We start from the raw sequence: 13,784 nt of genomic DNA, 5'->3' as shown, positions 1-13,784 counted from the left end.
TCTTTGTTTTTACTTATGAACTTAAAATGTAAAAGACTGTATGTTATAAAGAGTCGAACTTGGACTCCATGATTCAAAATTTCAATATGGTTTTTTTTTTAGGATATTTTCTTTTTATTTTGTTATTTTGTAGAAGCGTTGATATGACGTATATTTTTCATTTATTGATATATATGATTTTTTTTCAATCACTGGCAGTATATGATGCAAGATGTAATGCAAATTTTACAATTCAATCAAAATCAGTCAAAAATGTTCATTTCCCTAGGAAATATAGAGTGCAGTTTTGAACAAGTAAAATCTATCTGTTAGTCTTGAGTAAAGAAATTTTTAAGGAAATTTATTAGTTGTTCCAACCTGCGCCCAATATTTACTAAAAAAATTATCTAAGGAGATGTTGATCATGCTGGAAATTATGAAAAAAATCACATATACCGGTACATCATTACAAAAAAACATGTTCCGTAAAAATATGATGTATTTTTAGGATGACATTTTGGCCCCACATCATATTTAGTTCTTAGAAGAAATTACCGGTACGATGAACTGGGTGGTCTATGATTCTACCCTGTGATGTTATAACAAAAGTAAATATTTTTAAGAACCCTCTATTCATTAATAATGAGGAAGACTACAGTACACCTCAAGGTAGTGTATCTTTTGAGTTCTACCGTTTCACTTTCCATTGGGCGCACGGCGGGTGTGACCGGTCAGCAGAGGATGCTTACTCCTCCTAGGCATCTGATCCTACCTCTATCTTTTTGGAGGTCCGTGTTGCTCTGCTTTGAATTTGTATTCATTTTATTGGTTTTTGAGGTGGTTGACGGTTTGTTATTGTCATTTTTTCATTTCAACAGAGGCTAGATGCCATAAGACTAAATAAAAATTGCCATAGCATACATGTATGTGGGGAGATTGAGTGCACATCTGACGGTCCGCGTGCGGATCTCTTGGCGTCTCCCTGTAAACTATCCGCGCGCGAATCTAGTGGTGTCTCCCTGTAAACTTCGCCGTCAATGAACAAGGTGTCACGGATTATTTTTTGCCTTTTTTTACAATTCTTTTTTTGTACTCTCTCAAACGAGATCTCATAATCTCTGAATTTTCGTTGGATGAAATCTTAGTACAAGACAATACCACTGAGTACAACGGGCTTTTAGGTCAGTGATTGAATTCTGCAAGTTGGCGGTGGTCGCATGCGATGCCTTGACATAGTGAGGCCATTCCAAGTTTTTTTCTACGTTTAACCACAGGGGCATCGTATCCGCTCTACACTCTATGACATATATATAATAATACACAAGGGAAGAATCGAAAGTAGGACACGATTTGTAAACAATGTCAAAAAACAACTTACTTCACAAAAGTCACGCAAGTCCTCGCACACAATGTTGCAAATGTTGTCAAAAAACACGTTCACACTCAAATATTCCTAATAAACTCGATAAAAAGCGTTATATCCCATTAAAACCGCAGTCTGCTGCAGAAACCCAAACTCTTCGCCCAAGAAAAGATAACTCTGTACTTTCTCTCTCTATATGTTCAGTAATGATAGTAGAAATTTCGGCGGTAAACTGTAAAATGTTTGGGGAAATTTTCGTCGTATGTTACTACCGTTAGCATAATAAGTTAACATTCGCTCCGATATATTTGGCATGTACTTTAATTAGCGTAATTTAATATTCAATTGTTTAAAAACAAATTAATATATTTCCTATCATTTAATCTTTTGTAGAAACGTAAATATACTAGGCTATTTTTTTTTAAAGTAGGGGTTGATATTGACAATTAAAACGATGCTGAAATTCTTCTGCAACGACAATTAATTTTGAAGGTTTAATGGGTTGCAAAGACAAAAAATGAATCATGAGTATTTTAATTATTGAATAAAAAAATAATATAATTTTTTTTTTATGTGAACACCAACGTAGTTTTCCATTAACATTTTAGAGAAGAAAAAAATATTTAAAATTTCCCCAGACATTTTACAGTTTACCGCCGAAATTTCGTCTATCATTACTGAACATATATATAGAGAGAAAGTACAGAGTTATCTTTTCTTGGGCGAAGAGATTGGGTTTCTGCAGCAGACAGCGGTTTTAATGGGATAATTTTATCCCATTAAAACCGCCTAATAAACTCGGTAAAAAGCATTTTTAAATGCTTTTTACCGAGTTTATTAGGAATATTTGAGTGTGAACGTGTTTTTTGACAACATTTGCAACATTGTGTGCGAGGACTTGCGTAACTTTTGTGAAGTAAGTTGTTTTATGACATTGTTTACAAATCGTGTCCTACTTTCGATTCTTCCCTTGTGTATTATTATATATATGTCATAGAGTGTAGAGCGGATACGATGCCCCTGTGATTGAACACTGTTTGATTGTAACCTGTATCATATACATGTACTTGTGTTTGACAGTTTGCATTATAGTTAGTGAAAGTTATGTGACTGTATTTATATTCACAAACGTTTGATTATTTGCGTAAGTTTTGCGTTATATCGCCAAATGTAACACTTTTATTTGCAAACTCAACTCCATACTGAATATTTTCGCATTTACTTTCAAGTGGTTTGCGCTATACCGCAAAAGTTACGCTTTCTTCGCGAAAGTTAATTTTTCTAGTTGTTTTAGAGTAGAGCTCAGTTGGCTTTAATTTGTGATCACGCAAGAAAAATTGTTAGAATATGCAACAAAGTCTGATATAATGTTTTGAATATTCAACAAAGTACTTGGGTATATATAGAACATGTAATCAAGTAGTGTGTATAATAATTAGAATTGATGGCACATTTATATAACAGGCTGACTGGTACACATTTCGAATCCTCGACAGGTAATTTCGAACGGTGGTGCGTTAAATCGGCTTATATTTATTCTGACTTTTTATCAATTCTTATAAGGTCCGTATGTATTATAATATCTCTTGTTCATGGAAAAACAGTCACTGTTGATGCATGTTGGACGTTTCTGCACTGTAGACAGGTTTCAAACGAGTTATCTCTCTTTGAACACGAGGAAGTGATTGTATCTCTGGCCAAGGAAGCAGAAAAATGCTGATTTTTAACGGGTTCTGGATTGATACAGGGCTAGGCGTAAAGTTATACAATGTACTGTACTTAACATTCTTCTTCTTGCTCAACCAAATCTGGAGAGGGTGCTAAAATCTTTAGTAATAAGCAATAAAAAAGGGTGAAAAAAACCCGATTTTAAGAAAACGCCATTATACATGTATTTTATTCGAAAATTGGGACTTTTTAAAATAAGGTATACACCCCTGCAGCAAGTTTGTTATCATAGAATGTTTTTGACTGAATCTCATTAGTAAAATAAATGATTGTAAACCCAAAAGTAACTTATAGTGTAATCTTAATTGTGGATCCAGAAATTAGTTTCATATATGCATCAGTATGTAATATAAAATGTATATAATTATGTTAAAATCGAATGAGATATGAATGTAATTATAAGCTACATAATTCATTCGAGTATATTAAAGTTGGCTGTGCAGTTTACGCTTCATAAACCGCGATTACAAATAATTATGAATCCAAAAGGGTATACAGATCAAGTATATATACATGTTGCTTCAATAATCTCTCTCCTCTCTCTCTTTCTCTCTCTCTCTCTGCTTGAAATAGACCGTGGGATTGTGAGATCGATACTGTCACCGATTTCTCGTTCTGTCGGTACGTTTCTCTGATGTATTGTATACTGTATAGTGGGCGGCATGTGTTGCTATGAAGACCCGAGTGGTTTATATATACCAAATTAACCGTAGAACGTCAAACTACTTGATGATCTCTCAGCTAGTTTAAGGGAGGGTGAAATGCCTGCATATTGAACATTTGACAACCGACCGTTGAATTTTCCTCAAAAATAGTTTGATATCAAGTTAAACGTAAATCTATTTTATTTCCTGTTTTGTGCACGAATCTACATCAGTATTAGTGTATATTATAGGTTTATTTCACAAATTCAGAGCGCTTACAAACTTAGCACGATTCGTGAAAGGAAATAGACCAAAAAAAAAAATCAAAGCGGACATTCTGATTATAATTCGTGGAAATATGATTTTAAAAAGTTTTGTTTATAATACAGGAACGTCAACATGTATATAAATGAATCAATGTCTTTCAAAACTATGTATAAGTAGTTGCGACAGATTATATCGGTACCCACATTCTTCTTTCTTGTATACACTTGTATCTGTTGAGATGTGGTATGTAGTATGTTGTATAATGAGTGGCAATGATTTGGGTTACATCTAGTGGTGGAAGAGACACTACACGCTCGAGCGTTACCCCCCCCCCCCCCCCCCCCCCCAACACACTGTACAGGTATTATGTATTTACATGTATTTATCACTGTTTATACAATGCCTATAAACCATGTGGTTTTGAGTTGATAAACTAAACTATACAGGTAGCGATGTACTAGTGACGTCATTCCTTTAACAGCTCCACCGAGTACAATAAACTTAGTACAAATCTGCACAGAGCCCGTACCACCTGAGTGGTCCCCAAATAGCCCTGTCGTAAAGTCTCTTTACTGCGTCTACATTTTGCCTAGTAATGGTGGTGGTTGATCGTCAGGAAACGCCCACATGGAGCGGGTTATTGGCCATTGAATGACACCGTTATGTCCATCAGGTCGTGAGATGGCGACCGTTAGGAGAGGAAGTAAGCATTAAAGTCAGTACACCAACCACAGACGCCCGGCACATACAGCACGGGCCTTACGGTGGGGGACAGAGGCACCGGCCGCACGGTGGGGTCAGGCCTCTGTCGCCGTCCGTCCGTCTACAGGGGGCCACAAACACAAATTACAGTGCTAGCTGACAAACCAGATGTAGCTGTCCTTCACATGGTTCATGGGGCTGCCAGTGCTTGCAATACATGTGTTTACTTTTATAGAGGGTATTAAACATGTTATAGCAATGATTTAGTAAAGAATTGCAATCACAGTTCTTTTGCTCTTATCACTAGATTAATATAAATCTGATTAATGAATACTTTAACCACTGCACTTTATTCAGCTTTTTACAGTTTCGATTGAAAAGATTCCTTGATCAATTACTGAACGTCTTAAAATAGTAATTTAACGAAAATAAAGGCTTAGCCTACATTATTAAATATGCACGTTTTCTTTACTTCAGACATTGCATTCAGATGTAAAATTCATTTCTATTAATAAGTACATCCATACACAGTTAAGATTGTGTAATGCAGAAAGAGAAGAGCAAGACCATTCTTTATAAGCACATAATTTTATTATGACCAGCAGGTGTCTCTGTAAGACAGGCACCAGATGGCACTAATGATATACAACAAAGAAGGATGGCCTAGTGTTACACAGGATGATGAACAGCCCGGTCCGCGGAGGACCACTAACAATGGCGGCGAATAACAGCACTTGTTACAAGAATAAAATCTTGATAAAATATACACTGCATCTAGACCAGATGAGTCTTAGTATCAGTAGATGGGGGTAATTCCAGAGTTTTTTAGGGGGAGACACGGGCCGGTGCCAGTCTTTGACTGTTGTAGGCCCAGCCCTGTGTTGTAGTCCAGTATGAATATTGACACAATAAACGTAGAATAATGGATAGTTTAATGCTGAATTGATATAAAAAAAATTCAATGTAAATAAAATTCCCCGTTTTCCAGAGGAAGCACGCACACTTCTGTCACTCCATGAAATCACGCACACCAATCTGTCAGCCATTTATACGTTATTTGACTAGCACTTGATTCCTCACATCTTGTGTATGTTTTTTTGTCTTTTGGATCATATCACATTTTTGAACGCAGCAACTCCCAGATAAATTCTAAGCACAAACTGCCATTATGTCAATTCTGCGACGATTCGCTGAGCACAAATACTCGAGTTGTCGTGGTGACCCTTGGTAGGTCAACCAACAATGAAAGACATTAGAAGTTGGGTAGCACCTGCGTGCTGCAGGATTTGGGGTGGATTATGCAGTCTCTGGCAGTGTGCTCAGTCGTGCTGCATGTGGAGATAGACCCCAGCATTGTCATCGTGCCCTTCAAACACCGGGTACAACAGACGGATGTCCAGCGTTGGATTGTGCTCCTTCAGTGACTCGCGGCTGTAGTGATCCACTAATTCGACCAATGACGACTTGTCCAAGTTTCCCTCCGTAAATCCATAACATCCATTGTTGTTCTGGTAGATCTTACAATGTCCAACAATTCCATTGCACCTGAAGATGAAAAACATATATAACCAAAATTAGAATCATAAATTCCAAACAACATCTTACTGATTGTACATGTATCTCAGTTTGCAATCTGATAACAGTTCATTAAAACATTTGATACTCACACAATGGATAAGGCGTTCTTGCTGCTGGGGTCTGATGGATCGTCCCTTTTCCGGATTAGAAATGTTCCGTCCCTCTGGTTTCGGAGCAGGTTCTCGGCATCGTGTCTTGAGACTTCCACGTACCACAGGTTCATGGACTTGACGTTGTTCCGGCCGGGTTCCGATCCCTGGGAGGGCTGGTTCTCCAGGATGTCGTCCAGATGTTCCATGGAAATGCCGTTTTCCTGTAGGAGCTTCCTGATCTGCTCTCGGTGTTTGTGGAGCCGCTTGATTTCGGGTCGGAGACTGTTCATGTCGCTGATCAGTGAGCGGTTGAGCACCGTCTTCTTGTTGATGTCTATTTCCAGGGCCTGTTTACTCTCCTGTATACTGAGCCAACGACTTTTCAGTAATTCGTAATTTTCTCCTAATCTGTAAAGTGAAAAATTCAGCATATAAAAACCCAGTGAATGACACTTTAGTAACACATTTTATCATTAACCCTCTATAATGATATGATGGCAGGTGTTGGAGTTACATTTAATTATACACCCTGTAAGACAGTATGTGTCAGAGTTACAGTTCTTACTTTTGTAGTTCCTGGACGGGAACGTCGCCGTGGTGGCGCCGGTGTAGCTCCATCTGCTCCTTGAACACGATCACCGTCTCCTTGAATGCATCGAGCGCCTGGTGCTTCAGCTGTAGCTCCTGGTTGAGCTTGGAGTGAGTCTCGTACAGACGGTCATACTCCTCCATCTTGGTCTGGTGCTCATTGTGAACCTGCTTCAACTTCTCCATAAGTTCCGTCTTGTCCACCAATGAGGGCCCGTCCTATAGATATAAACAAACTATTACTCTACTGCTATCAGCATTCATAACATTTACATTTATGTAATTATCTATCTTGGTGTTTGTTGTACAGATGAGTTATTACAGGTGTTTTATCATTTATGTGCAAAATACATGTTCCGGTATTTTCAAACTTAATCTTACACAAAATAAGCCTCCCCTTACATGAACACTCCACCCTTAGGACATCAGTATTTTCTCCAGTTAACCCCTACAGAACCAGGAACCACAAATCTTCCTTATTTAAACAGGCACCTGTTGTTTTTTCCTGCTATATTGGTCCAACTTAACCTTAGCTAAAAATGATTAGAATCGCCATCCCTTGAGCTCTCGCCCTCATGGATCTCTATCCCCTCCCCCTCCATTGAATCCCCCCTTCTCACATCAACTGTTAAAAAACAGCATACACAACTCTATCTAAAACTACAGTGTGTGTGTAGTCAGACATGCTTAGTGGTTTCTAATTATGTAAGACAACTCTAAACCAGTAACTAGAAATAGGGAATATAAAAAAAGATCACTTTATAATTAGAGTTCTCTACACAAAGACAGAGAATTAATCTGATCTATAGTCTTCATCGTGACAGAAAATAAAAGTTAAAAAGAGAAAACAGAATTACTAGAATTAAAATGATTAATAAATCATTTGAAGCCCTTTTTAAATGTGTAGAAATAATTCAGATTTTGCCAGCTGTCACTGGGCTTTGACAGAGCTGATTTCATAATCAGTTTATTAATTAAGCGCCTTTGTGGACTCCTGGAATATTCCTGACTTAGGCGAACCCGTCCCATGGCATCCCCTCTGTCTAAGACAGCCGCTAGCACAGACCAGTAATGGTATGCTAATGAGGGCCAGCTTTATATACTCAGCTGATGTCACTTCTATACACTGTACTTTTCTTCACCAATGTGACAATGACATATATAAATATGAAATGAGGGTCAAATTTATATTTTGAAATAAGAAGCCACAAATTAGTAGTCTGACATACACAGGTAAAATCTGTCCCAGGGATTTTCTTCTTACACTGTTACACAGCTAAGTTAAGCTTTAGTTTCAGGGGATTGAATTACTTTTACACCCTGAATGAAATGTAACCTAAGCTGAAGCTGTAAATCACCCACTTATAGTTCACCAGAAAACTAGGGACCATTAATAGACAAGTATTAATGCTACAGACAGTTCAGGGCAAGCTCCCCACTCTCCAGAGGTCAGAGTGATATGATATGATAACATGAAGTGGGCTCTGTGGTATCTAAGTAGGTCAGCGCCACTAATCCCTGTCTGGGTGTTATCACTGGCTGACCACCCCACTACCTGCTGATCTGCTGACACCAGGTGATAATTAACCAATCAGAACACCTCTTATATCAGTCATCAAATCATTACCATGTTCAACACATGTTCAATTTGTGGGGCTGGGACCTGCAGTTGTTGGTTATTGATTATCATTTACAGAAAACAATTCAGGTTTCCTCTTGAGGGAGACTGAACATAAACTTCACCAGAATTGTCGGAGTTTCCTTCCTCATCAAATCATTCAGTCTTCCTACATGACTGCATTCATCATACACAGCATAATCTTACCCCCTGATTAAATCAGCTCACTGCTATCAGCTCTCCCAAACAAGATCATAAACCAGACCATTTCTCTCTTTATACTTGCTAATGAGATTTTTTACCTTCCCCAATTATGAAAATTAAAGATTATTTCATGCAAGAAATATTTTTCTCCTGTTACATCAAGATGATAAGTCCCTACTGCTACATACACATACAAGAACTTTCACAGAGACACAGAGAATGTGCGGGGCGGGGTGGACTATCAGGATGACTACCCACCTGTTGGTTCCTATTGGAGACGGGGTGTAATAACTTGGTATCCAGAGTCTTGTTATATATAGCTAGTGAGGTATTCTTGTAGAACTGTACCAACTCCACCACAGAATCAAATGTCAGCGGCTCCACAAAGCCGTATTTCCCATCCTTGTGGTAGATTTTGATCAGTTTGTTGGTTCCCCCTTTCCTGAGGGTCAGGGTATAGTCCCCGGGAGTAGTAGCCTCCCGCACCAAGAAATGCCCATCCGATTTATCACAAAGGAGTTCATTCACTTCCTCACGGGAAATCTTTCCCCAGTACCACTCTGCCTCCTTCAGTTTCTCCTGGGCAGACATGGGTGAGTCTTGTAGCGGTGACTTGGGTCTTGGCTGCGGGGGAGGGGGTGAGGGAGGAGCAACTTCACCCCAGGAGCCGTTCTTGAGCAAATCTTCAAATATTTCTATGTGGAGTTTGGTGTTTTCCACAATCTCTCTGAAAAGACAGAACAAACAATTCTGAGTGAGACTTTCCCTGTCAACAGCGGACAACTGGGAAGCAAAACTGATGCTTACTTCCTTTTTTTGAGGAGATCACATGACTGCAGCAACAGCCAGTGTTATTTTTATACATGGCGACACGAGCTGATCAATGTAATCACAAGAACAGATAATTTATATCTGTAGATCTAGATAGAGCCATTTTAACAAGACTTTAGACTTTCGGTAGGATGCAACTATTTCTTGCATCAAAACAAGTTGAAAATGCTGCTGTTTTCAAAGGAAATACACACAGATTGCGTAGTCATTGCCAGCAATGAAATAGACTTTCCTACTTCACAATGCTGTTTGACACAACTACCCATAGTCCAAGCTCTTGTTAAAATGGTTCTGATTGACTCTCTAGCTCTGGTCCCAGCCAGCGGAGACGACAGTCTGAGGCTGGCGTCTGTCTACCAGACACTCTCCTTTACCTGACTATCTTGGTAGAATTTTTGCAGGTTTACTACCTGCAGGGCACAATACATCGACCTAATTCATGGCTGACTGAGTAACAAGGTGTATTTTTTTTAAATGCTTTAACAGAGCACAAAGCAGATTGATCAAAGAAATTGCGTTCAATTTATCCCACTTAGAACTTTGAAGTATGCGAGACATTTCCAGAATTAAGTAATGTGCATCTAAATGAGGCTTAAAAATCATCACTGATCTAATAAAGAGGCAGATAAAAATACCCCCATCCATTATTCTATTACCTCACTAGCTTTTTGCCAAGAATTTTTGTGCTCTAATGTGATCTATTTAAATCATTACACATCATTATTTTGAATTCTGGATTTCAAACAAGCAAGAATTTGACTGACTTTTTAATTTCCTCCCTTGTTTTCTGTAAAACCCCCCTTGTTTTCTGATCAACTAAACTCAGTTCTAATGAATGATGTAAATGAAGTGTACAGAAGCAAGGACTCCCAACCTTCCACTGTTCCAGCGATGATTGTCCCCTGGGTGTTCTCTATTACCTAACTCATCACATGTCTAAAGCAGTCATGTACAGACATTCAATTTTTGGCTCATTACTTACATGAATACACCAGCCTTGGACAATCATTTTTTTTGCCTATTACTAATGTGATAATACCGGTCTTGTGCAGTCATGGACAGCCCTTCATATTTAGGCTCTTTACCGTCATTATTTGTGTCTGTTTTTACATGAGGAGTATTTGATTCGATACTTACATGATTCGTTCCCAGGGTGGACGCAGCAGGATGTGACAGAAGACGTGGGACAGCTTGTCCAGTCCGTCCGCCACCCCCGACTCATGCTGGATCTGCCACAGCCGCAGGAAGTGGGCCATCAAGAAGCGGAGTGTGGACTTGTGGTCCCGGGGCAGCCCCTCGATCAGGTCCGACAGCGTTCGTGTGCTCGGGTTTTCTGGAATTTAATGAATCAATTTGAAAAATTCCTGCAGCGTAATCAGTCATGGGGGGGACACACATTTCATTAGAGACAGGTATTCTTTCCCTGTTCACCTGACATGGTGAACAAGCATTGTTGTGTCAATCTGATTTTGTAGGGCACCTGCCAAACTTTAAAAACTACAAAGAAAACACTGCTCCATGTCATGATTTACTAGATTAACTGCCGGCTGAATTCGGTGAACATGTGTAGCCGAGTTTTATTGGTGCTTGAGACTTCTTATTTCTGAATTTTGAGGCAACAACAAAAACCCTGCTGCTCTAGGAATTTGCATAGAAGAGTTCCATTTGTTCTCTCTCTCTGTGACTGGCAGCGAGTGTCAGAATTGTCAGTGATTTAAGGGTTTCTAAGGTCTACATAATGTCCGCTTCACTGCACACAGGGCCTCACATTGTGTGGTCTGGGGTCAGTAGGGTCAGTTACTGATAGGTAATTCTCAATAACCCCCCACCCAATGTATGGAAATAGTATCCATACACAAATGTATTACATAAGCTGATTCACAAAATCCCTTTTTAGGTAGATTCTTTAATTTGAGTAAAGTGTCAACCATTAGAACCACGAATTGCTGGTCTAGATAGAACAACAGACAAAGATGAGGAGATATAACCAGCTCTGCCAACAATAACTATGCTTTAACTAGGTCACTCACTCGCTGCCTGGATGAAGGGTTGGTACATCTCCACGGGAATGACCGGGTTCGGGAGCTCCCTCAGGTACTTCTTCAGTACCCCCGCCACACAATGGACGTTGTGTGAGCTCAGGTTTATCTGGGAAGGGTCGTCCACTGTAACCAGAAAAAAATGGATCAATATTCTCACACTTGGCACAATAGCTGGTCACGTTAATACACATGCTTTCACATGGCACCAATTCATTCTCTGATCAGAAAACCTGGCATTATATCATATTGCAAAGTAATATTGGACGATGACCTAAATACTCCAGTAAACCTACCCATATTGAATTCCATTTTAATTGTATTGATCTCCTCTGTCTTGGCAAACATTCTGTATACACTCAAAGACTCAGCTTCTGTTAAAAAAAAGAGCATTGTTTTTATGTACACTAATGGAGCCAGTAAAAAACAAAATTTCAAGTTCTTTTTTTTTTTTTTAAATCCTATCTGGCACATTGCTATAGCTCCAGTGATGGGTTTGCAGATGAACAGATAGGCCATACAGTGTTTAGTGTGTCTGGATTCCTTCAAATAGGATCTCAGGCGAGATGGATATGAAAGCTGTGAATTTTTAGAATAAAATAGCTATCACTGCTCTCTAGGTACAGGTATGGTTGTGTTTGGTTTTTGGGAAGTGGGGGTGGGGGGAAGTTGTAGATGATTGTGTGGGCGTATATCGTTGACACATTTCTGTTACTTACGGTGATTCCGGCACCACTTCTCCACCTCTTCTGTACATTTAACAATGACCCAGGGAGCCCCATATTGAGACTTTGGTACTTCCTCTGTCAGCTCCGCCCCAAAACTGGAATCTACCAAAAACAATCATAGACATAACAGTACATGGGAGTCAGGACACACTTATATACAACTGATCCATTCAATGACTGCACAATAACAAGACAGGGCCACTTACTCTGAGAAAAACTGGGTCTCCTAAGTCTCTCAAACTTGGGGACGTTGCAGTCCGTTGGATGGGTTGCTGAACAATATCTATGGCAACACATTCCACAATCTGTGCAGGAGTAACAAAAAATATCTTTACCACCCACACATATATAATCCTTCGCCACATCTTTTCACATAATCGCTTTTTCTTATCATCAGTTATAAACACTGATTATAGATCATCTTTACATTCAAGTAAATGGTTCTTTGTTGCTTCAATTTCAAGATTTAGAAATCAAGAACGTTGGGTCAAAAGGAAAATATATTTCTCTGGTAGGGGTGTGGATTAGTGACTAGCTGACTTACCTCTACACTGCAGTCCCTGTCGCATCAGTCCGTACAGGAATTTGTCACAAAGGTGGCACCGCTGCATGGAGGAGAAGCTGTACTCAGACAGGCGGTGCTGCTCAGAGGCCCCGGCCCCACCGCATCCAGAGGCTGAAACAAGGAAGGCCACTCTGTATATCATCATCTCACACAAACAGAGCTCAGTGGCTCGCTTTTTTAATTGGGGAGTATTAGTTCACCTAACGAGGAGAATCAGTTCACCTAACACAGGATGGATGTAGTTCTACATCCTCACTCTTTAACTTGTAAGATTTTCATTACCGATAAGTTTCCTGTCATTTGTAACGAAGTATCAGGGGTTTTTCTTGATGCTGCTTTTTATGCCCATTATATACGTACATATTTCTACATTTTTGAACATTACTATGTGTGATTACCCTCAGTGGCATATTCCTCAAAGCCAATGTTATAAAGATCTGATCTATTATTTCATTAGCACCTTCTGACATTCAGAACTTTCCTACAATAGGTACAATTTATCTGCTTTACATCAATAATAAATCTATAAATATACGCAGTCTACGTCAGACATTCAAAGTGCCTGGCATATTTATGAGTCATAACCCAATTCACAGAGGCCAAAATCATTAATTCTGGCATCGCACAGGAATTCATTAGAATAAAACCTGAATTCTGTTTGACTTCTTAAATGTTCAAAATTCACTTCAATTAAATCGTTAATAAATAATTTTTATTTATTTGTGTAAACTGATCTATTAATTAGGAAACTATAAATCTCTGCTTATAATACTTAATTTTTGGAGAATTATTTTACCTTGTCTAAACTGACAAATCTGTGTACTTTTTCCTTCAAAACGACTTTAACTCAAACATGTT

At 38.9% G+C, this 13,784-nt stretch overlaps 1 protein-coding gene across 4 annotated transcripts in view; it reads right to left on the bottom strand.

Annotated features, from left to right (window-relative positions):
• Positions 1–5,252: 5,252 nt before the first annotated feature.
• LOC128165077 (phosphatidylinositol 3-kinase regulatory subunit alpha-like) overlaps positions 5,253–13,784 on the bottom strand; it is a 43,639-nt gene continuing 35,107 nt past the window's right edge. For all 4 annotated transcript variants that reach the window (XM_052829283.1, XM_052829282.1, XM_052829285.1 and 1 more), the window contains 10 exons: positions 12,906–13,037; positions 12,568–12,666; positions 12,353–12,463; positions 11,930–12,007; positions 11,625–11,759; positions 10,732–10,927; positions 9,022–9,490; positions 6,919–7,160; positions 6,351–6,761; positions 5,253–6,228 (listed from right to left, as the gene is read on the bottom strand). In XM_052829283.1, coding sequence (XP_052685243.1) covers positions 6,003–6,228; positions 6,351–6,761; positions 6,919–7,160; positions 9,022–9,490; positions 10,732–10,927; positions 11,625–11,759; positions 11,930–12,007; positions 12,353–12,463; positions 12,568–12,666; positions 12,906–13,037 — 2,099 coding nt within the window. In that variant the 3' untranslated portion in view covers positions 5,253–6,002. The remainder of the gene's footprint in view (positions 6,229–6,350; positions 6,762–6,918; positions 7,161–9,021; positions 9,491–10,731; positions 10,928–11,624; positions 11,760–11,929; positions 12,008–12,352; positions 12,464–12,567; positions 12,667–12,905; positions 13,038–13,784) is intronic.

This window comes from Crassostrea angulata, chromosome 10 (assembly GCF_025612915.1).
Source record: "Crassostrea angulata isolate pt1a10 chromosome 10, ASM2561291v2, whole genome shotgun sequence".
Taxonomy (NCBI): Eukaryota; Metazoa; Mollusca; class Bivalvia; order Ostreida; family Ostreidae; genus Magallana; species Magallana angulata.
This window is presented reverse-complemented; position numbering and strand designations above follow the sequence as displayed.